At 37.4% G+C, this 23,846-nt stretch overlaps 1 protein-coding gene and 1 pseudogene across 4 annotated transcripts in view; both read right to left on the bottom strand.

Annotated features, from left to right (window-relative positions):
• LOC105033532 (D-lactate dehydrogenase [cytochrome], mitochondrial) overlaps nt 1-23,846 on the bottom strand; it is a 146,275-nt gene that overhangs the window by 48,692 nt on the left and 73,737 nt on the right. For all 4 annotated transcript variants that reach the window (XM_073251755.1, XM_010908393.4, XM_010908394.4 and 1 more), the window contains 2 exons: nt 22,833-22,941; nt 18,611-18,720 (listed from right to left, as the gene is read on the bottom strand). In XM_073251755.1, the coding sequence (XP_073107856.1) occupies nt 18,611-18,720; nt 22,833-22,941 (219 nt within the window). The remainder of the gene's footprint in view (nt 1-18,610; nt 18,721-22,832; nt 22,942-23,846) is intronic.
• On the bottom strand, nt 5,961-9,212 carry LOC109504990 (uncharacterized; annotated as a pseudogene).

Here is a 23,846-nt window from a genome sequence, read left to right on the forward strand (position 1 = left end):
AAGAAGACAAAAGCTTCAGAAGCTTTACCAAGAAAGAGGAACGAAGAGAAACTGAGAAGCTTCAAAGTTCGAATCCTTCATTGGTAAAGGAGAATGAACAAGAGAAGCTGAGAAGGAAACGAACTTAGACTTAATTTGCAAAGGTCCACTCCTTCCCTTTTTTTCAACTAGGAAAACTTCGATCCTCTCTCCACATGCCCATGGTCCATGCAACCATGGTTGATGGTCCATATTTTTGCCTCTCAACCCCCAAACTCATTTCTTTTTCAAAAATAGCATGGTTAAACATCACTACTTTAATCTAGGATTCTAGTGCATTAGGTGAAAGATATGATAGGCTGGATGCACATGGTGCTTTGTTTTATTTTTTCTCAGATAAAAGTGTGACTTGGTCCCACATGTGTCCACCTCTGGTAATTATTGAGGCATTGGGGGAGAAAGGAGAGGAGAGAGAAAAAAGCAAGGCAGAGGGAGGGATGGGAAGGGGAGGAGAGCTGTGCTAGGATTGAGGGATTGTGATCGCCATCTTCCACTCTGGAAAGCTTTTAATCAAGGTGAGCATTTTTCTTTTTGGTATTAATTTAGGCAAAATGAAATACAATAGCACAAATCATGCCAAATGTTTTTCAGCATGAAATTATGATATGATGTAGAATGCAAAGGATCCAGCTACAAGACTGCAGTTTTTTATTTTTTGTCCAATGCATATTTACTTTTTATAAGATTATATTATTTTTAGAAAGAATAACTATTAAAACAACAGAACAATATGTAGGAAAAAGTAACATGTTCAATTTATTATTAGAGATATGCTACTTAATTTTTGCATATTTTGAATAAATTTAGGTGCATTTAATACACCTGAACATACACACTAAAATAAATTAATTCAAATTATTCCAGCCAAAACTTGACTATTCATGTTTGAAGAAGCATTCGAAGTATTTGTAACACCTGTTCATTAAGAATCCTAGGCAAATCTTTTTAATAATTTTCTGATTTTTAAATCTATGTTTAACTAAAGATTATTTAAAATTAGAAAAAAAGGGTGTAGCAAGTGTGGGCAATAGACAGCTAATTTTGGCAAACTTATCATGAATTTTAATACTTATCTGAAATAATTTTTAAATAATCATGTTACATTATAATTATCAATTAGATGATTGACTAATATTTGGAATATTAATGAACAAAATAAGCACAAAGTTGAGGAAAATTAAGATAAAACCTCAAGTAATTCAGATGCATGAACAATTATATTCAGAATTTCTGTGATTCTAAAATATTTTTAGTTATACAATAAAATAGAAAAATATATATTAAATATAGAAAAGGATAAAACTATAGGCAACTTAAAAGTAATTTCTTTGTACTTATCATGAATTTTAAAATTCAATAGTTATCTGAAATACTCAAATTAAATTATACTAATTACTTAGACAATTGATTAAAATTTGGAAAAATTAATGAACATAAAGTTGATGAAAATTAAGATACATCCACATGTAATTTAGAGGAATGAGTATTTGTTTCAGAACTTCTCTGATTTTTCATTTAATTTTGAAAAAAAAATTCCTTATTTATTCTGTATAATCTACTATTTAAATCCTAAGTACAAGTATAACCATAATATTGCCTTGGATGAGGAGCTGCTAATGGCTGTGAAAAATGTGGTGCATAGACCAAAAGGTGATGCAGACTGGACTGCAGAAGCTATAAGCGGGATGATAAAAGACTAGATATCTATGATAGTAGGACAATTGGTGTACTTATGCATCATATTAACTTACTAAAATCAATGACCACTAATAGTAAGTCTATGTTGACTGAGCAAGGGAAATTTTTTGAGAGACAAAAAGGAGCTTTCAAAGCAAGAAGCAAAGAAACCAAAATCTAAAATATCACTAGGTATGATTAGGAAACTTGTTACTTCCATAGAATCAACATATAGCTAAGGACTTAAATGCATATATATTTCTAAATGCAGGGGAGTGCTAGGTCTAGTGGGGCACATTTGCACCAAATTTAAGAAAGACTACCATTTGGGTCCTCTCGCAGACCCTCTCATCAAGTGGATGTGAGCACAACTGGAGTACATTTATCATGGTCGACATGAATCTCAAAAATCGCCTAACCTCATAATGTGGGATTTGGATTTTGTCCACTACAAATATGAGGTTGATGCTCAAATACATAAATGAGAGAAAAGAGCCTAAGCAAGAGGACCCATTCGAGGACTTTGTTCATGGGCTAGGTTGCAGATCAGAAAACACAACCTGCCAATGTTAGATGAGCCAGAAGATCCTCCACAACCACTCAACCATGCAAAATAATAGCACAGGTCATGGATGTACAAGTTGTGGACTAGTAGACAACCTATCACCCAGAGTGGCACAAGGGATTGAAGGGGTTGATAGTGGATCCGACAGCAGACGATCTAAGAATTTAATCAATGATCTGATTGCAGGATGTGTAGTTAAACATATGACACCCATAGGCCTCTAGAGATAGCTAAGGTGTTGAGACCGATAGGGGAGGTGGGACAAGTCAACCAGTGAAGGCCAATTGGAACTCAAGAGGAAGTTGGAAAGGTCATGGTTTAGTAGAGCCGCAAGAACTTCACTTTCCTAGTAAGGAGGTTGACAATGTGTAGTTTGGAAAAGGGTAATGAGATGCCTGAGCCCTCAATTCCTGGTTTGCCAAGATCAACTCGTGATACTAGAGATGATAGCAATCATAGCCCCCAGTGATGGACCTAATGATCATAGTGAACAAGGTGGACAAATTGGTGAGGTACAAGGCATTAATCCATTTACTAAGGAGATGGACTTCACCCATGCTACACAAGACTAGGATCACAGAGCCAGAGCCAGATCTAGACATCAAGATCAGGAGCAGTGCACTTGTATGAGGGGGCCAAAATTGTTGCAGGATGTGGCACAAAAATCGAGGTTATTCAAGATCCTTTCAGGGGTTGCAAATAATTGAGAAATGTAGTTTAGAGAATACCTGGAATTTATGGCATAGATGGAGCTAGAAGCTTAGAGGGGCAAGTTTGGAGTCTAAGCAAGTCAAGCCGTCATCATCAACTAGAGCGGAATGACGGGATCCCTCAACGCCTCAAATAGTTAGAATGCATATTATGACTCTCTGTTAGATGTATGCCCTAGAAGCCAATCTGACTGACATATTTATTCTTTGTAGGACATAATTTTGTACTTAACATTATTATTTATTAATGAAATTGGGCAATTTATTTCCATTCTTGTTGTGTATATGTCCATGAATCGTCCCAAGAATTAATAAGATGATGACACATATTCTCAAGAGTTGGGAATTTGAGGCATATGTCGATGATTAATTCCTAAATTGCATCCATGCAATAGATCATCACAGAGATGGTGATTAATCTGATGAGATTGGTGCACGGATTGCTTCCTTTTGGATAGACGAGTTTCGAGTCTACAGTATGGGAACACTGGAGCGAGAATGCAGATGATTGTTAGAGAATAAAGGTACCAAGCATGACCAATACGAGAAATTACTTGAATATCTACTTACTCATCAATGACTTTCTCGATGTTGTAGTGATGTGACTAATTTTTTGACCTACGGTGCCTCGACTATTCACAATGAGGTCGTTGTAGTTTGACTGTACATACATTTGATCCCTAACCATATAGATCCTTGCGGTGCATGTTAGTTGTATTAGGTTCATTGTAGGAACAGAGTGTTCACCTAGATGGGATTTATCGATCTTAGTAGATAAGTAGTCCTATCTGATTTATGAGACTAAGTTCTAATGACCATAGCCGTGGTAGTATAAATCATGGAAAAAGATTTTCATAAGATTTATCCATATAAACTCGAGTCGAATAAATCTTACATATGACAAATGATGGGATTTGACTAGTTTTCTGTAACCTCCGTCTTGTTGGAACTCATGATAGAAGAACTATATCAGATGCTAACTGCACCTAAGAGGTACAATTCCTTTCGTTTTGCTAGATTGCCACTATATGCTGCTAGGCGTCACAAATGGATTGTGAGACCAACGAGAATTATTTTGATGGTCAATAATTCTCATTGGGCAAGTTGTAATTGTTCCAATCCACTGACAGGAGTTTCAATAATATTTGTGATAGAGATCACAATATATCTCACTATCAAACAGAAAGAACCTATGGAGTCACACAAAAGTTTCTAACTGATCGGATAGTTGAATTACGATTTCGAATCGTCGTAGGACCCGATTATCAATATAATTGATTGGATTGATTTATAAAAATTACAAGAGAGGACTTACTAACAGTTGGTGAGTTAAAAGAGAACTTATTGGCAATTGTTGCTATATTATTTGATTTAATCAAATAATTGGGGTTGAGTCCTAATCAAATTAAATTAGGATATAATTTGATTGGACTTGATCTGAGTTTGAGTCAAATTGAGTTTCATAGGTCTAAAAGGGTTTGAACTCAATAAGTATTTGACTTATTATAAAACCCAAACCACATTGGATTTTGACCAAATGTTTGACTTGGTCAACGACAGATCATGCCTCAAGAGACCACCCAACCAATTATCAATGGTTTTTGGTTTTTGCAGTGGGATGAGGCAGCGCCAAATATTTGGGGCGAAACTCCATCCTAAGGAATCCACACGCTCCAAAACTCTATCCTAAAATCCTAAAAGAGTTTTAGTGGGATTAGGATTGAATGTGGAGATCAATTTGTGCCTCCTCTCCTGAGATAAAAAGCCAGAACGGCATGAAATGTTCATGCATAAGAGAATGGCGTGAAGGGAATAGCGCACAAGCAAAAAACAAAAGCAAGGGGTGCGCTCTATCTGACGCCTCCTTCCTATCTATCTCTTGCAACGTCTAAGGAGTTGGACGTCCTAGGTCTTCACCCCATCTCTCCTATCTTCTCTCCTCTTGTTTTCTATTGTTCTATTGAGAAGAGAAAAAAGAGAAAAGATTCAACATCCAAAGAGCGATCTCTACAAGGAAGCTAGCACCACGGTGAGATCAGGATCTTCTAATTAGATCATCCTCGTATGAATATCTATAAAGACCAGACGCTTGTGCGACTTCAAGGAACCATGAAGACATCCACGATCATCCAATCGTAGTGAAGATGGGTGAAGATCAAATCTTCTTTTAATTTTAATCTTAATCTTAACTATGAGGAATCTTGATGTTTTAGAGATGCGATCTCTTACATGCATGTTTGAATTAAAATAATTTAATTTCTTTTCTTTCCACTGCATTTTTAATTTGTATCTTGCAGGCAACCCCAATTTTCTTCATCTTCCCCTTCTTTATCCTAAGCAAAGGATGGCTGGTCTTTCATCCTACAAAGTACAAACTATCAAGCAAGTTTTTTTGAACCGGTACCGGATGCCATTCCGATTGCCGGTCGGTACAGTACAGTACCGGTTCGATACCGTACCAACATACAGTGCGGCAGGCATGCCGGTTTGACCGACACACCATTTTTTTTTGTTTTTTTATTTTTTGTTTTGTTTTAAGGAGTATTTAATAATTTTTTGTCTTTTGAGAAATTTTTATTAATAAAACTATTCTTTGATACCAGATTGTGTTTTTAGGAAGAATGAGTATCCAAAAAAAATGCCACCTTTTTACGAAGTAACAAATGATTCAAAGGAGAGGCCAGATGTTTGGATTGACAATCCTGACAAGTTGACAGCCCTTTTTCTCTTTCAATTTCATTAAGTATATTTATAATCTTGCAATTTTTTGATCACTTTTTAACTAGCGATATCCGAACTATGAAGTCTGAGGTACTTCCATAATTCTGATGCTTGTATTCAAACTAATGTTTGTATCACTAAAAAAATACTTAAATCGACACATAAATCAGATATCATTGGATCCTAAAATGCTTAAATCAATTAAAAAAATTAAAAATATTAAATACGTACCGATCATCAGAATCTGATCGATCGTCAATGTGCATAAATATCAGGATCATTTATATATTCAGGAGGAACATCAGACCACCCTTTTAGCCACAACATGATATCCGCTGCGCTCATTTCAGGAGGTAAGCGTGCTGGATCATAACTCAATCTTGAAGTGTCACTGAGGTCCTGACTCCTGAGCGGTATCCTTAGACTGATAGTATGACTGTGAAGAGGCCCATCCAAATATACCGACAGCAAAATCCGATCCATAAGATGTTCCGAACTGCATAGGATAGTAGCCACTAGAGAATATCTATGATGCACTATATCCATATCCATATCCATAAGGATCATAGGGTGGCTGTGGCTGTGAATAGGAGGATGCAAAATATGAAGATGAATCTGATACATCTATGGATCCTACTCCACATACGAGGTCATCTGCAGCTGCATCATGTCTGAACGACCTTGCGGAGTCCGTTGTCTGTATGAAATCGTATCATTGCGGGATCTACCAGTGCATGCACCATGATCCCTATCCTGCGTGGCATGCGTGAACCTCAACTCATCAGTGAATCTAACACCAACTGACTGCGTCTCCTGTCCTCCGATCCCTCCACCATCAGATCCATCACCAATCGAAGAACTACCATCACTGCTCCATCTGATCTCTGAGTGAACCGCATGCTGTGGCGAATCGACTGAAAGTCTAGGTGGAATGTTCCTACTTGCCCACCTCTCGACATCCACCCCAGCCTCGCTAGCAACAAAACTGGCTGGTCGTGGAGGCGATCCTAGTTGATCAAGCTCTGGATCCTGCTACTGACTCATAACCCATCCGATCATCGGATCTTCAGCTTCATCTTCGGCAGCAAAATCATTACAAGTCAAATCGGAGTACTTCAGCTGAACTTCCTCCTGAATGAATTTGAGCTCAACCTTAGATTGTAGTGCACATACACAAAATCATTGAGGCATTTTTGTTTTAGACGGTTTCTTTGCTTGCTGTGGATAAGGGCAAAGGTCGATCAGTTGCACTCACATCCACTCAATGAAACCGTCTGGGATAGGATCTTAATCGCAAGATCCCTCAGATGTCGTGCAGACCCACTAAAATACACCCACCATTCAGCGGCAAAATCATTGAAAGTCAGCGAAATCAAAAATAAGATTGAATATAAAAGTAAACATTGACATATACCTGGATTCATCTTTGATTTGCTCCTGACCGCTACATTAGTTCCAAATGAATCTGTGCCCTTCCTAAATATTTTCGTCTGTAAAAAAATTATTTGTTATAATGTCTAACTTGTTGAACACATCGCTAAGCTAATAAACATCACTGAACTTAACTTGCTCAAGACACAGCCACGATGTCTGCATCGAGCTCCATCTTGTCTATGACATTTCGTAGGGCGGACAAAAGCTCTTCATCCATGCCAATCCCAGGTATGGAGTATTGAAACCTCAAATTCAAATAATAAGCTGCACATAGATTGTCATAATTGATTAAGTTTATTTATATAAATTTTCAAAAAGTTCTTGATTTGCTGTTTACCTGCTAAGTGCAACTCCCTATCCATCTGATAGCCCCATCGATTGTCGACGATCCTGATGTACTCATTTGCATGTTTTTGATCTGCCACCTTGATTTGTTCCTTCGCCCTCTCTCTCATATGATATAGGAAGTCCATCTGAGGATATCGCTCACTATCCACAGCCCGAAGCACTTCAAACAGCGGCTTGATAGCCGCCACTATCCTCTCAGCCTGCTGCCAGAATAACTGTCTCATCACCAGGCTCTTCACAGTGCTCCCCTCAGTGCCTGTCCTAATATATCTGCTCTCCTGCCAATCAATACTAACAAACATCTGACGCAACTGTACTTTCTTATCAATGAGGCCACCAAGTGCTATATAATTTGTAGCAAACCGTGTGACGCCTGGTCTCAATATATCGTCTCTAACATACTGCCACATCAATGATAGGACCCATGCATGGTTATAAATGAATCTGGTGATGCTCTATGCTGACTCTACTGCCTTCTGCACCCTACGAATCTTTTCAATATCCATCAACATCAGATCAATATAATGTGCAGCACACGGGATCCAAAAAATATATTGTCGTTGCTCCATCAACTCTCCTGCAGCCTTATACTATAGTCCATTATCTGTGACAATCTGCACGATATTTTGCTCTCTTATCTGATCAATCACCTCCTTCATCAATCTAAAGATGTAACTAACGTCGTGAACCTCAGCTAAAGCATCAACAGATTCATGAAAAAATATTCTTCCATCACAATATGTCGAGAAGCTAATGCTTCATCTAGTAGGACCAGTCCAACCATCACACATCACAGTCAACCCATACACAGGCCACTTGCTCTGAAAGGAGGCAATCCACTTCTCTAAATCCTCCTTATTGCTATCAAGAAGCTCACCATGGATATCTCTTAGTCTTGGAGGATCAACACTTGGATCGGTAACCTGTATAGATGAAATGGCAGCACGATAATATAGATTGTCTGCTGCATTCGCTAGGATGTGACTAAAGTGAAACCACAATCCAATAGCTTTCCACATATCCCTTTTCTTATCCTTCCTCAATATAGTATCAATCCTCTGTTGCTTGGAATCTCTACTAGGAAAGACATGTGGATCCAAATCATGAATAGTAGCTCCTTCTGAAATCTCCCTGAATTACTTCTTTCTACTACCAAATCCTCCCAACATGGATGCAAGACAGCTGGTGCCTCTACTGGCAGGCTCTCTAACTGAGAATGTCCTAATCTGTGCTGACTCAGACTCAGCTGCATTGCTCCCTGAGCCTGACCCGTCCTCATAAACTGATGGCCTAAATTGAGCTCTGTGCCTGGCTAGCTCCTCTTACTACCACTGATCATCCAAACTCGCCCAAATAGCAGCATCGATCTATGCCTGCTCATCTAATGAAACAGATCCTTGTCCTTCCTCTGACTCTGTAGAGTGATAAGAAGGTGGCTCGACTGCTCAACAGTCCACCTCTGCCTTCTTCAAATTTCTTTCCTTCATCATTTTAAAATCAACGAAGTGCTTCTCCATAAGCTGACGGACCTCTTGTGAACACTTACAGCACATAGCTACATCCAGATAGCTGCCAACCAAATATTGCTTCAACCATGTAGTCTCTCTTTTGAATTCTATGCTACACCATTTACATCTCCAATGATGCCGACCTGAGAGCATCTCCTCATGCTTCCAACTAATGTCACGCTTAGGATCCTTCTTCCACAATAGATCCATTCTTGAGAATTAACAAGCACATTAGTATAATAACTACGTAAAAAGGATAGATTTCATTTACCTAATTTTTTTAATATATTTTGAATTATTTAATTATTTTTTATTATTTTTTAAAAATAATTATATTAAAAAAATATAAAATTACAAAAAAAATGGATCCTAAACCCATGTAGGATCCCACCGTTTATGGTACATATAAATTTCTTAATCCGTAGAGAGCGATACAATGCTTTTTTCGAACTTTAGGCCTAGAATACTATGCGCAAGATGCATCAAAATGTTGATCAATCAACACCAAATTTATGTCGAAAGTAGCTTGTAAGGCCCTCATTCATAATCTGATTTTATAATTTTTTTTCAAATTTTATTTTTTTAAATAATTTTTTATTCCAAAAATATATTTTTAATTCTAAAAATTGTATACTTAATAAAAATTAATGATTTTAATGTCATTGTGTAGATCTACAACATATATTAAAATCAAACAAAAAAATAAAATTGACATAATTTTCCCTTGTTTTTTCATTTTTCATGAATTTAAAAAAAAGAAGGGAAGGTGATGAACAGGAGCTAGAATCAAATACGTACCTCTAATCAAGCTTGATCGCGCATTTTTCAACCGTTCTTGAAATGAAAAAGGGATGAAAGATGCCTCTGCTACGACGAAATAACAGAGAGAAAGCCTTTCGACTTCCTCTCAGGCCCTCCCCCCTCTCAAAACAGCCGAACTGGTCGGTTTGGTCCGAAACAGGGCCGAACCACCTGGTTTAATCCCCATACCGTCCGGTTTGGATTCGAACCGGGCGGTTCATTAATTTTTTTTATTTTTTTCTATGCCGACTTTCACAGCTGAACCGGATCATTTGGCTACCGGTTTGCTTTGGAATACCCCGAATCGGGCAGTTCGGGATGATTCCGAAAACCATGCTATCAAGAGAGTTATCCCAAACAATATTAGATATAGTATGAGCAATAGGGATGGGCTTGGCATCCAACCTAGCATCATATCCAAGGACTTGGTTATGAACATGACCCAGATGTATATGAGTGCCATATCCATTCCGCATGGGATTAATAATGAGTTTGATATGTTTGTCAAAAACTCATAAATCCATTTTGTGCCTGTTTGGATATTCCTATAGGATTAGGCTGAAAATCCTATAAGGATTCGACCAGTTGACTCATCTAGCTTGTATTTTCGAAGAGCCCATCCAAACCCAGCCTGAATCCTAGCCTTTGAGCTGCAGAAAAAGAAGAAAAGATCGATGAAGGTCATATTTTTCTTCCCAAGGATTTGGGCTAGGTGGCATTTGGTCGGTACAAGGCCATCCTTAAATGGATGGCCCAATCCATGACTCCTATAGGAATTTCAGCCCAATCCTGTAGGAATATTCAAACAAGCTTTAAAATGGTAAAAGTTCTCTAATAATTTAAGAAGAAACATATAAGAAAAAAAAGGGCATCACAAGCAAATACTGAGATGCTCAACTAGAATAGCCACCAAGACAAGGTAGAACGTAGGGCATCTCCTTCAATAGGACACCAAGATACCCTTTCCCATAGGATTTGAAACCTTGATTTAGAGGCTTCTTTGTAAGGAGTATCACCATAAGATTTGATATATGCACTCCAGACTTTCTTTCTACATCCACCATCAGTTTGACTGTCTGGAGTAGAGATTTTAAATTTATGTATTGTATATAGGATAAGAAAACAGTAGCTCTATGTACACAATTCTATCAAGTAATTTACTACTTATATAACATGAAAGAGTTTATATGTATACATAGATAAAGAGAGTACACTTGGTGGAATGGAAGCATCAGTCACACTAGAGCAAAACCAACCATGGGCATTTATAATGAGGATCCACACCATTGAAAAACATCTAGAATATTTTAGGCTAATCATAAGACAAAGATTATGTGTTTTGGAGGTCTATTAGCTATGCATCGAATTGGTGCAGCACTAATAGTATAAATAGCACTAAAAATTAAAATGATCATAGGGCATAGGGATTTTGGATCCACATCCTCAACGATAATTGTTAAGAATAAAACATAGAATCATGGTGAATATCATAATGAGTTGTCAAGATCATGACTACTATGTTAAGCATGATCTCAAAAATTCCAAGATCAGAATATCATAGCTATTATGGTCAGAATATCATCTATTATGGTTAGAATATCATAGCTATTATGGTCGTAAATATCATGGTTATTATGATAGTGATTACTATAGAGATTCTAGGATCAAATTTACCATACTTATTTGATTATTAGACACAATTATATAGCTTCCATATGTGTTTGGATACAATTGTAAAGCTACCATAATAGCTATTCCCTTTTAGTCTATTTAAAGAGTTGTATTCATGAAGATGAAAATGTGAAACACAAAATTATCTTTTCCATTAACATGGTATCAAAGCCAAAACCCTAACTAAAGCAAGCAGCCGCCACCCTCTTTCTCTGTCCGACCGCCATCTTCTTTCCACTTCCCATCATCTCCTAACCCTTTCAGCCCCTACTGACCACCAGATCTACCCCAGAATCAGATCTGCAGATCTGCCATACCGCCATCCAGATCAGCCCTTTTACAATCTACTACTTGTGTCTTTATGTGTTTATTGGTTTGTGCTTTTCAGTGCAGATTTCTTGCAATAATTGTGGAGTTTGTTTTGATGGGATGTAGGTTGTGTGATAATAATCTATGGATTAGAGGTCTCTAATAGGGATGATTGGACTGATCCCAGATTATTTGTGGTAGCATGATGCGAGTTATGGAGGTGTGAGGGTGTAGTTTGTTGTGGTATTATTTAGTGAAGTGTTTGAGTAATGGCATCAAAAGAGGGTCCTAAGAGTGTTGAAGTGGTGTCCTCACACCAGAAATTAATTGATATGATGCTAGCTGGTGATGGATCCAATTTTGTGGAATCACGGTTTCTTGTCAAGGTCAATGTTGGAGGACTTGGCAAGGAAGAACACCTTACTGAGTTATGTCCTAAGGGAGAAAGGGAAGCCAAACTATGGTTGGCTGAAGATAAGAGACTATTTTCTCAGATTGTCAATTGCATAGATAGAAAGATGGCTCTCTTAATACAGCATGTTACTACGGTGAAAGAGTTATGGGAGTTATTGTATCAGTGTTTTTTTGGGACTAGAAATATGAGAAGATTATATAGTTTGGCTCAAGAGGTGAGTCGTCCAAATCAGAACGAACGAAGTATCATGGAGTATTACTATGAGTATAAACGAGCCACAGAAGATTTTTGTATGGCAATGCCGATCTCCACTGATGTAGCTATGATGGAGCAACATGAGAGACTTTGTATTTGGTTGGTTGTCTGGATTGGATATAGAGTACAAGGTGATTCGATCACAGTTGTTGGCCAACAAGGATGTGGATTCCTTGTTCGATGTTGTCACTACTATACTTAGTGCAGTCCGAGAGAGTACCTTAGGTACTAAGGACATGTCTGATGGATCTGTCCTTGTATCTCAGAATAATGATGGTGGTGGATATCAAGGTGGGAGAGATGGAGGACGTGGTGGTAAAGGAGGACGTGGAGATAGAGGATATGGTGGTCGTAGGAGCCAGAGGGTGTGCTATAACTGTGGAGAACCAAGACATTTTCGTCTTCAGTGTCCTAAATCTCCACAGGCACAGCAGATGCAGCCTCAGTATCAGACATCCAAATTTGCTCATACTATATCACATCTAACTGATTCAACTACTCATCACCCAGAGGGTCGCACCGTAGTCATATCCGATGAAGAGTTTGCAAGGTACATCCAATTTCAGCAATCTCTGCAGTCGACATCCTCCTCTAAAGCTACTCTAGTCAAGACAGATAACCCCGTCGCCTACCTTTCATCCTCATCCTGATACTGGGTCATTGACTCAGGTGCCACCGACCACATGATAGGTGATCAAGGTATCTTATCCCATTATAAATCATCTGATGAGTGCTTTAATGTAACACTAGCAGATGGATCCACTACCAAAGTCTTAGGTAGTGGAGATACATCCATTACCTCTTCGCTATCTGTCTTCTATATTATATCTTCCTAAATTTTCTTCTAACTTGATGTCTGTTAGCCAAATCACTAAAGTCTTAAATTGTTGTTATATTTTTTCTTGACTACTGTTTGTTTCAAGATCTATCGACTCGAAAGATCCTTGGTAAAGGAAGTGAGTCAAATGGGTTGTATCTGCTAGATGAGGTTGCTACTCCTATCCCATCTGGTATTGCATCTACCATCAGGTCTGACATCTCTCCATTCCAACTACATTGTCGTCTTGATCATCCATCTCTAGAAGTCTTGAAGAAAATGTGTCCTGAATTAAGTTCAGTAACTAGTTTGCCTTGTGAGTCATGTGAGTTTACTAAACACCATCGAGTGTCATATCCTCCAAGAGTGAATAAACGAGCCTTGTCTCCTTTTGATCTTGTTCACTCTGATGTCTAGGGTCTATGTCTTGTTACTTCCAAGTCTGGCTTTCGATATTTTGTAACTTTTGTTGATGATTATTCAAGAAATACTTGGTTATATCTAATGAACTCTCGATCTAAGTTGTTTTATACTTTCTCTACTTTTTGTTCCGAAATTCGTACTCAGTATAATTATAATGTTCGTATTCTTCATAGTGATAATGCCAAAGTATATTTTTCTAACCAATTTAACACCTATATGACACAGAATGGCATTATCCATGAAACATCATGTATTGTTATCCCTCAACAAAATAGAATAGCTAAGAGAGAATCGTCATCTTATGGAAGTTGCTAGAGCCATAATGTTTCAAATGAGAGTACCTAAAATATTTTGGGTAGATGCGGTTTATACTGCTGCATTTCTTATAAACCGCATGCCGTCCTCTGTTCTTAATGGTCATGCATCTTATACAGTTTTGTTCCCCACGCGATCATTGTTTCTTATTCCTCCAAAGATATTTGGCTGCACTTGTTTTGTACAGAATATGAGATCCCAGGTCAGTAAGTTGGAACCTCGATCACTAAAGTATCTTTTTTGGGTACTCTCGTACACAAAAAGGGTACCGATGTTATTCTTCTGTACTAGATCGATACCTTGTGTCTCGAGATGTCACCTTCTTTGAATCGAGTCCTTTCTTTGCTAGTCCCTCTCTTTCTATTTCTAAGATGGATTCTATAGAAGATTTTCTGATCTACACAGTCAATTATCTCACTCCTACAGCTTCATCTAATCCACCTCGTCCTCCCATTACTTATGTCTACACCCGCTATGATAAACCTTCCCACTCAATTGTTGCAAGTCCTCAACCAGCAGATCCACCAGTGGCTATCTCATCCCTACCGGCTTCCGCATCGTCTGATTCTAATCTTGATCTACTTATTGCTCTCAGAAAAGGTAAACGCAATTGTACCCATCCTATTTCATCCTTTGTTTCCTATAACCATTTATCACAGTCAACCCGCTCCTTTGTTACCTCTCCTGATTCTATGACTATTCCTAAGACATTAGATGAGGCGTTCACACAATGGCTGGAGGACAGCTATGGAGGAAGAAATGTCGGCTTTTGAGGCTAATGGCACTTGGGACCTGATTTCTCTCCCATCAGGTAAGCGTACTATTGGGTAAGTGGGTATACGTGGTGAAGATGAAGACTGATGGTTCTGTTGATAGATTGAAAGCTCGTTTGGTAGCTAAGGGATATGCTCAGACTTATGGTGTGGATTATACTAATACTCTCTCCTGTGGCTAAGATGACATCTATTCGTATATTTATTTCCTTAGCTACTACTTATTGTTGGCCCTTGTATTAGTTAGATGTAAAGAATACATTTCTTCATGGTGATTTGTAGGAAGAAGTATATATAGAGCAACCCCCTAGGTTTGTTGCTCAGGAGGAGTATGGTAAGGTGTGCAAATTAAAAAGATCATTATATGGGTTGAAACAGTGCCCCACAGCTTGGTTTGGCAGTTTTAGTGATGTGGTGATAGAGTTTGGCATGAAGAGTTCATGTGATCATACTATGTTTTTCAAACATACTGACAGTAGTTGTATTTTGTTGATTATGTATGTTGATGATATTGTGCTTACAGAGAGCGATGCACAGGATATTTCTTCACTAAAGGAGTTTTCTCAGAAAAATTTTCAAACAAAAGATTTAGGACAACTGTAATACTTCCTTGGGATTGAACTAGCTTATTCAAAGAAAGGTATATTTCTTTCTCAAAGAAAGTATGTTTTAGATCTTTTGATAAATACTAATCTACTTGGAGCAAAGCTTTGCGAAACTCCTATAGATCCAAATGTCAAACTTGTAGTAGATGAAGGGGAGATGTTTACTGAACCAGAGAAATACAGAAGACTTGTTGGAAAACTCAACTACCTCACAATCACTCGACCAGACATTGCATTTTCTGTGAGTGTATTGAGTCAGTTCATGACAGCACCCACTACTGTACATTGGGATGCCTTAATCTGTATAGTGAGATACTTAAAAGGAACCCCAGGAAAGGGTATTGTGTATGGAGATCATGATAGTATACAGATTGAGGGGTTCACTGATGCTGATTGGACAGGTTCGCCTAATGATAGAAAGTTTACAATAGGATACTGTGTATTTATGAGAGAATTTAATATCTTGGAAGAGTAAGAAGCAAAATATAATCTCTCGATCAAGTGCAGAATCAAAATACCAGGCCATAGCATAGATAACATGTGAATTGATGTAGATTCGACATCTTCTAGAAGAGATTGATTTTATAGATTCTTCTCCTATGATGCTGTGGTGTGATAATTAGGCAGCTATGCATATTGTATCAAATCCAATATTTCATGAGAGGACAAAGCACATCAAAGTTGATTGTCACTTTGTGAGGGAGAAGATTCAGCAAAAGCTCATTTCCACCAGTTACATACACTCAGAGGATCAACTAACCGATTTGTTTACAAAGAGTCTTACCTGGACTAAGATTGATTACATTTGTGACAAGCTGGGCATGATTAATATCTATGCTCCAGCTTGAGGAAGAGTGTTAAGAATAAAACATAGAATCACGGTGAATATCATAATATATTATGGTCAGAATATCATACCTATTATGGTCGTAAATATCATGATTATTATAGTAGTGATTACTATAGAGATTCCAGGATCAAATTTATCATACTTATTTGATTATTAGACACAATTGTATAGCTTCCATATGTGTTTGGATACAATTGTAAAGCTACCATAGTAGCTATTCCCTTTTAATCTATTTAAAGAGTTGTATTCATGAAAATGAAAATGTGAAATACAAAATTATCTTTTCCATTAACAATAATGTAGCATTGTAAATGTATGAAACAACACATCTTGGTGCTTCAAACCATAAATCACATCAAAACATTGCATGAAACCAATAAAACTATGTATTCAGGCCATTTGGTGTGAAGGAAAATGATTTCAAAAGACAATCTGTGGTTAGCAACAGTTGAAAACTTACAAGGTTGTAGATCATGACAAATTATGCGGATCCTCATTGGACAATGCCCATGGTCACTTTTGCATCACTATAATTGAGGCCTCAAATGTATCAGGTATTTCTCTAAGCTATGATATATAGACTCAGCATCTTACCTGAAATACCCATGTCAATATATGACATGGCATACATAAGAGTGCAAGATGTGAGTCCATCGTGTCACCAAAACCCTCTAGCGACATTTGAGAAAAAATGGAAATAAAGATGGAGAAGGAGAGGATACATGGAGGCCCCAAAGAAACAAGAAAGAATGTGTAACAGGATCAACTGGAAGGCAGCAGCCTTTGTAATGAGAAAAGCGAGTGAACGAAGAGAAGATGGAATGGTTGAAAGCAAAGAAGAAGAGAAAAAGAAGGAAGAGAAGGAGCATAGCAGGAAAGAAGGATGCTGTCTGGTCTCCATAGGGACTGTGTGACATCAATCTTATAATAAATAGGTGGCTGGCCACTTAAGCAAGAAAATGGACAAAATACCCCTGATTAGCAGCTGGTTTACATGTGGGTTCAATTTATTATATTAGTCATGTTTCAGGCTTGACCAATGACCCGATTACAAAAGAAAAAGATGGTCTACAATCCTCCAATAATGGCAAAGCTTCCTACAAACAGATCAGTTTTATGTATTGATATTCTAAAATTCTAACATAACTAGAGAGGGAGAAACAAGATCTGAAGTCCCAACAGGATGGGAGGCATCCCAGCTGTCCATCCTATTTCTACGAGAAAACAAGACCAAAATGAGGTCAGGATTCCGAAACTCATCAATGACAAGAGAGAAAAAAAAAGAGGAAAGAAAGAAAGGAGATAGAAAGAAAACGAAAATGTGAAAGGAAAGAAGAAAGAGAAAAATGAAAGAAAGAAAGTAAGGAAATAAGGAGAAAGGAGGAGAAAAAGGTAAAAAGAAAGAAAGAAAGGGATAAGAGAAAGAAAGAAGAAAAAAAAAGGAAAGAAGGGAGAAGTTAGAAAGCATCTACCAGGATGCCCAACTAGGACCGTTGTTGAGATGGGATGAGACAGTGAGGCATCTCGTTCTATGGAAAAACCAGGACAACCCTGTCTTGCAGGATTTAAAATCTTGGGAAGAACCACAGGAAGGTGAAGTGCATGACATAACAAAGATGAAGTTATATAAGATATTTGCAGTCAATGGATTGGCTCGAGCAGAGAAGGGTCTCTAACAGGAAGGTCACATGCAGCACGAAGAGCAACAAGAAAAGGGGGCTATAGGGTCATGGCACAGCTTGTGCAAGCAACAGAGACAGGAGGAGCACATTGTTTGTACATAGGGGAGCATTTGATGGATGACTATGATTCCATCCATTAAATTGGGCAACTTAAGTTGTGGTCCTCCATTCATATGCCATTTACTGATAACGGTCTATTGTATCCATTGCTTGTTTGTCTGGAATTAATAATTTAGTCTTTTTCAACAATTTCACCAAGTAGGAATAACAGTGATGATTGATGATGATGATGATGATGCCCATGATGTTGGTTAATTGCAGTTATACTCAAATTGGATTAGTAATCGATTTCTAGGTTTCATCGTAAACCTAATTGGTTACTTAATAACAGTCACTGACCAGAATAAACAAATAAAGAAAGAAATATATATAGTAATTCACCATAAAAAGAGAAAAATACAAACTAATTAAGAATGCTAAGATAAAGTACAAAGTCAGCCCAATCCTTCCAAAGGAATCAATGATACCCAAAAGACAAAAACAAACAGTCCAACTCCAACATTTCTGAAATTCCAAAATTACAAAACTAACAATCCAACATATCTGAAATTCCAAAATTACAGGAACACATCGCAGTCTTAAAAATTAGGAAAACTTTAACAGCTAGAGTTTAATCAGATTTGTTATCTGACCTTCCATAATTCCTTTTTGTCGTCAGCAGTTTCCACAAAAATGAAATCAGAGCCATTATGTTCAGATACGATCTTCTGAACCAATAAAGTCTGTTCCCGTGCATATGCCTCTGTAAAAGAACGAAACATAATGGTAACACAGAAGACAAGAGACTACTTCATACCACATAAAAAACTATATTCAGAGAAGATGCACTTGGTAACACAGGAAAAATATCCAAAATGATCCATTTAGTAACAAAGTAGATTGGTGAGAACTTTAAAGTCTATCAAGAAATTGCTGCATAGTTTGAACCAAGATTGATGCTCCATAATTACTGAATGCCATGCACTGCCATAAACTATAAGGACTTGAACTACATGTAAGCTTACAATTTTCAGTAGTATAACTGCAAGCAAGTGAAATTGGAATAATTACATTAGAAAACACTATAATGATGATATGCTCAACCAAAAATAACAAACCAATTTATGGAGGAAAACTAACTAAATATTATGTCAGACATTCAGACCATATCATTATGTTACATGATCTAGTTAATCAGTGTATAACATTATGCAACTAGTAATTCACTTAATGGTAAAGTATCCATTTTAGGATAATGATTAGTGCAGTATTGCAGCAAAAAGTTCAGCTAAACAGATTGGGGCAATCATCTGAAGCATTGGTAATGTTATTTGCTGTATAATGAACATGGTCAAAAAAAAAAATTCAAAGCTACATAAAGCTAATAGTTATGGTTGGCTCAGTGATTATAGAGCCACATCACAAAGAAAAGTGAGCTATATTCCAACTTCCAAAAAGAAAAAAGGGTACAATCCAGATGCTGTTGCCCATCAACACACACAAACACACACGCGAGCTCGCACATGCAAAGAGAGAGAGAGGTATTAAGAAGCTAGCTTTATAAATACAACAATATTTCTCGGAAATTTAGGGACTATTACATCTTCTTTCGACTGTTTCCATATCTATGATCCTATATCACTTCAAAGGTTTTAGTTGATCATTGCAGCAAATTAGCAGTTATCTAATTAAGTCCTGTATCAGTTTATCCATGCGAGCATTAAGTTCCCTCATGTCTTCCTGGCTTTAAACACATCCAAGCCTCAATCCCATATATATTATTTCTCTTTGCAAATTTGTGAAACAATCCTCCCTGAATCCCCCATTATTCTCATGATGATCCACCAGCAACTTTTTTTCTATAATTTCTGTAGCAAATCCATCCTCCAACCAACTCACACAAGGATTTTTTGTTTCCCCTTTTAGTTGGAGACGGGGAAGTTGATCATGGATAACCATCAAACTTTACCCCAAAAATAAGTTCTTACTACTATCTAGGAATCTCAATATTTTCTTTGACGTGGAAACTATCAATAAGCCAAATATCCATATGCTAAGTTTTTCCCAAAATATAGTCATAAAGTTTCACTTTATTACATAGAAATATTTTTCTAGATTCCTAGAAGATCCACTTATTGCCAATGAAATCTATCATGTTGGGTTATAGAGTTTCAGTTTATTGTGCCCAAAATACACTAAAGAGTTGGATGAGAAACTAAAATGATCTCACCACATTATCATATTACTGTGCATGTTTGGCCAAACTAAGGGGTATTTAGAAAATAATTTATTCTGCCGAGTTTATTCCCAAAATACACTTACATTCAATTTTTTATGCTTATGCCCAAAGACACGAACCAACTGGCATCCAAAACAATCTCAAAGAGTCACTCATTGGTTCACATAGCCATCCTTGTAGAGACTCTTTATCTACATTTGTGATAGCCCAACCAAGCCCAGCCCAGCCAGCAGATCAAAGCCCAAAAAAAAAAAAAAAAAAAAAAAACAGAGCAACCGGGAAGAAGACTCCCGGTAGGAGTCTTCTTCTCCGGCGAAACCCATGGAAATTAGGACTCCTAGGACCCCTCGGAGTCCTAGGGTTCTCTATAAGAAGACCCCCTCCCTCTTGAGACCGATCATTGGCCTCCTCCCTCTCTCTTTCTCTCCGTTTTTCTCGATCGAAGGCCGCGGACACCCTTTGATTTCTCGCCGTGATTGCCGCCGACGAGGTCTCCGGAGGCTGAGGTAAGTTTTCCTCTTCCTCCCCTCTTTCTTCTCCTTCCTCCCCGTGCATTTGTGCGCGGCTGCCGGCGACGAAAGTCGCCGATTTTCGGTCGGAAAAGACACCCTGTTTTTGAGCTCTTTTCCTTGAATTTTCCGGCGCCGGCGATCGGAATTGATCGCCGGCCACCCTCCTCCGTGACCGGGGGAGTGATTCCCGTCGGCCGCCGGCCTCCGCCGCGGCGGCCGTGGCCCGAACGGCCGGTCAAGGCCGGAGAACCCCCACCGTCCCCTGTTCGGCATGGAAGGAACCAAGGAAAAAGAAGAAGAAGAAGAAGAAGAAGAAAAAGAAAAGAAAAAGAAAAAGAAAAGAAGAAAAAGAAGAAAAAGAAAAAGAAGAAAAAAAAGAAAAGGAAAGAAAAAAAAAAAAAAAGAAGAAAAAGAAGAAAAAGAAAAGAAGAAAAAAATAATAATAATAATAAAAATAAATATATATATATATATAAGTAAGTAAATAAATAAATAAATAAAAAATTGAAATTGATGAGAGAGAGAGTTTCTCTCTCTTCTCTCTCTTCTCTCAGACTGAACCCTGATTTTCTCTCTCTGGAATTGGACTTTCTCTCTCTACTTTCTCTCTCTAGAATTTTCTCTCTCTAGCCTGTTTCTCTCTCTTGATGGATTTCTCTCTCTCTAAAGTTATCCTTCTAAGATTAGCGTAGTGGAAGGCTTCATTTGATGATTTTGATCGAGTTCAGGGAAGAGTCTGATTTTAAGTGAGATCTTGATTTGGGATTTATTTAGATTTAATTTTGAATTAAATTAATGTAAAAATATAATTTTGGATAATAGGCACGGAAGAATCTCCTAGAAGTTAGTCGATCCGTTCATTCAGTGCTCCGTGAAAGGTAAGTAATGAATCATCTTCTCGAGATATTCTATATTTATTCTGAAAATAAATAATTATTCTCTGAAATTATGCATGATTTATGAAATTATGTTTTGAAAGAAAAGTGCTTTTGAAATATTATGGTATATCGATTTATGCACATGTTTAGTGAAAGATTATGATATATATTGTGGTACTAAGTGTTTTGATATAGATCGGATTTATGCTCTCAGCCTAACTATGTTTCAGTGGGCCCCGCCAATGGGGATTATACGTTGGTACTTTGTGGACCCTGCCAGTGGGGGTTGTGCGCTGGTATTTGTGGACCCTTCCAGTGGGGGTTGTGCGCTGGTATTTCTGGACCCTGCCAGTGGGGGTTGTGCGCTGGTATTCTGTGGACCCCGCCAATGGGGGTTAAACGTTGGTCATAGTCGAGGCTGTTGAGTTACGAGTGTTTTGAAATCGAATCGGATTTATGATTATATTATATGTGAATATTTGAAATTATTGGATTTGCATTAAATCAGCATGAAATATATTTTTATGTTTAATTGCAGCATTATTCTTGAAAATTATATAATATCTGAAATATCTGGTTGAGATATTTGTTACTTACTGGGCTGTCTAGCTCATTACCTTTCTTTCTATTTTTCAGATTCAGACAATTAATTTCGAACGTGGGAAGAAATATTGGGACAGAGCTTTAGAGGCGAGATTTAGCATTGTCAACTTCATTGAACTTAGATCTATTGTTTTATTTTTAGTAAAATTTTATTGGATGTAAGACATTTGATTTAATTACTTGAATTTATTCCGCTGTGAAGCATTGATATCGTGATGAGATGCCTTGCATGCTTATGGAGAGAGTTCTTCATGAGTATGCGGCGGTTGCCGCGACCCTCGATTCACAAATCTCGGGTCGGGGGCGTGACAACATTATTCCAGCTATCATCACATCAAGTGCTGCTTGTCAAAGCCCATTACTTACAAGAAATTGAAAAATTCTCTTTCAATACTACTACTGATTTATAGTTCAACTTTCACCTATTTCTTAATTAATTAATTAATTAAATATAATGCTAAAGGAAGAAGAACTATCAGACTCAAAAACAATTACTGCATATAATTTAGTTGTTAGCCTTCGAATAACTAGCATGATTCAAATTATCACATCTGTCCCCCTGAAGGATAGCTCCCTTAATGTTGAAAAGAAATTCCGCAATAGTAGATACTGACCAAACATACAACATAGTATTGTAGTTTACCTGTGCCTATAAATTCAAACATCAAGGTGGGAACTTCAGGTAAATTTTTCCCATTCGCCACATTTATTGCTTTTACTTGAACCTCATCCAAGAGCTCCACCCTCGAGACCTGGATAAAATTGATAAAAGGAAAAAAAGATGCAAGTTTATATATATTTTGATGTCCCAGAATATTTTGGAATAAATCAAAGAGAAAGGTGAATGATATTGATAAAAAAAATTCATAGAAAAAATTAGAATCATTTTGAACTTCCGGAATTAAAGTCCTTTCACCATCTCATATACCATTAAAGTGTAATATTTTTATATGGACAACCAAAAATAACCATGTGAAAATTTAAATCAGCATTGCCTTCATTATTATGTCTATTTCACAACTAATTTGTCACCTTCGCTTCAGGGTTTCATCTATCAGATAGGAGCAAAGTTCGAGCACCTATAGTTTCAGAATAAATTTTAAATATGTAATTCATGCATAGTAGATCATACATGGAAAGGATAATTGAACTACCACTATCTTGTCCAGGGTCAATATCACTGAATGTTGTCCTTAATACCAATCTTGACTCCATTCATGTAATTTTCCTTTGGCATTGCTTGAAATTTGAGAAATCCTAGGTCATTATTAGATGTAGGCCAGTCTATAGAAAGGACCTAGCCGGGTCTATGATAGTGTGAACAGTAAACAGTACCACATGAAGTTATGAACAATGCCACATACCACTTCAGTTATCATGATCATCAGTCTGTAAATAAGATTTAAGAATTTTTAGTCACAGTCTTTCTTCAAAATCCCACTAAAAAATAAAAGACTAATCAGAAGTTTAACAAAAATATGGTAAATTGACAATTAAAGTTAAGTCTACAAGAGATTCCTATGTCCTGCAGCCCCCTACTGCATCATAACCATGATGCTGGTTCTCCATAATTCACTTCTGCTGTACAGGGACTTGCATCAAGTTCTCTTAAGGTAAAGCCCATTGAATAATCTTGTGTCTGATGGTTGACTACTGA

Source organism: Elaeis guineensis, chromosome 2, assembly GCF_000442705.2.
Source record: "Elaeis guineensis isolate ETL-2024a chromosome 2, EG11, whole genome shotgun sequence".
In the NCBI taxonomy this organism is placed as follows: Eukaryota; Viridiplantae; Streptophyta; class Magnoliopsida; order Arecales; family Arecaceae; genus Elaeis; species Elaeis guineensis.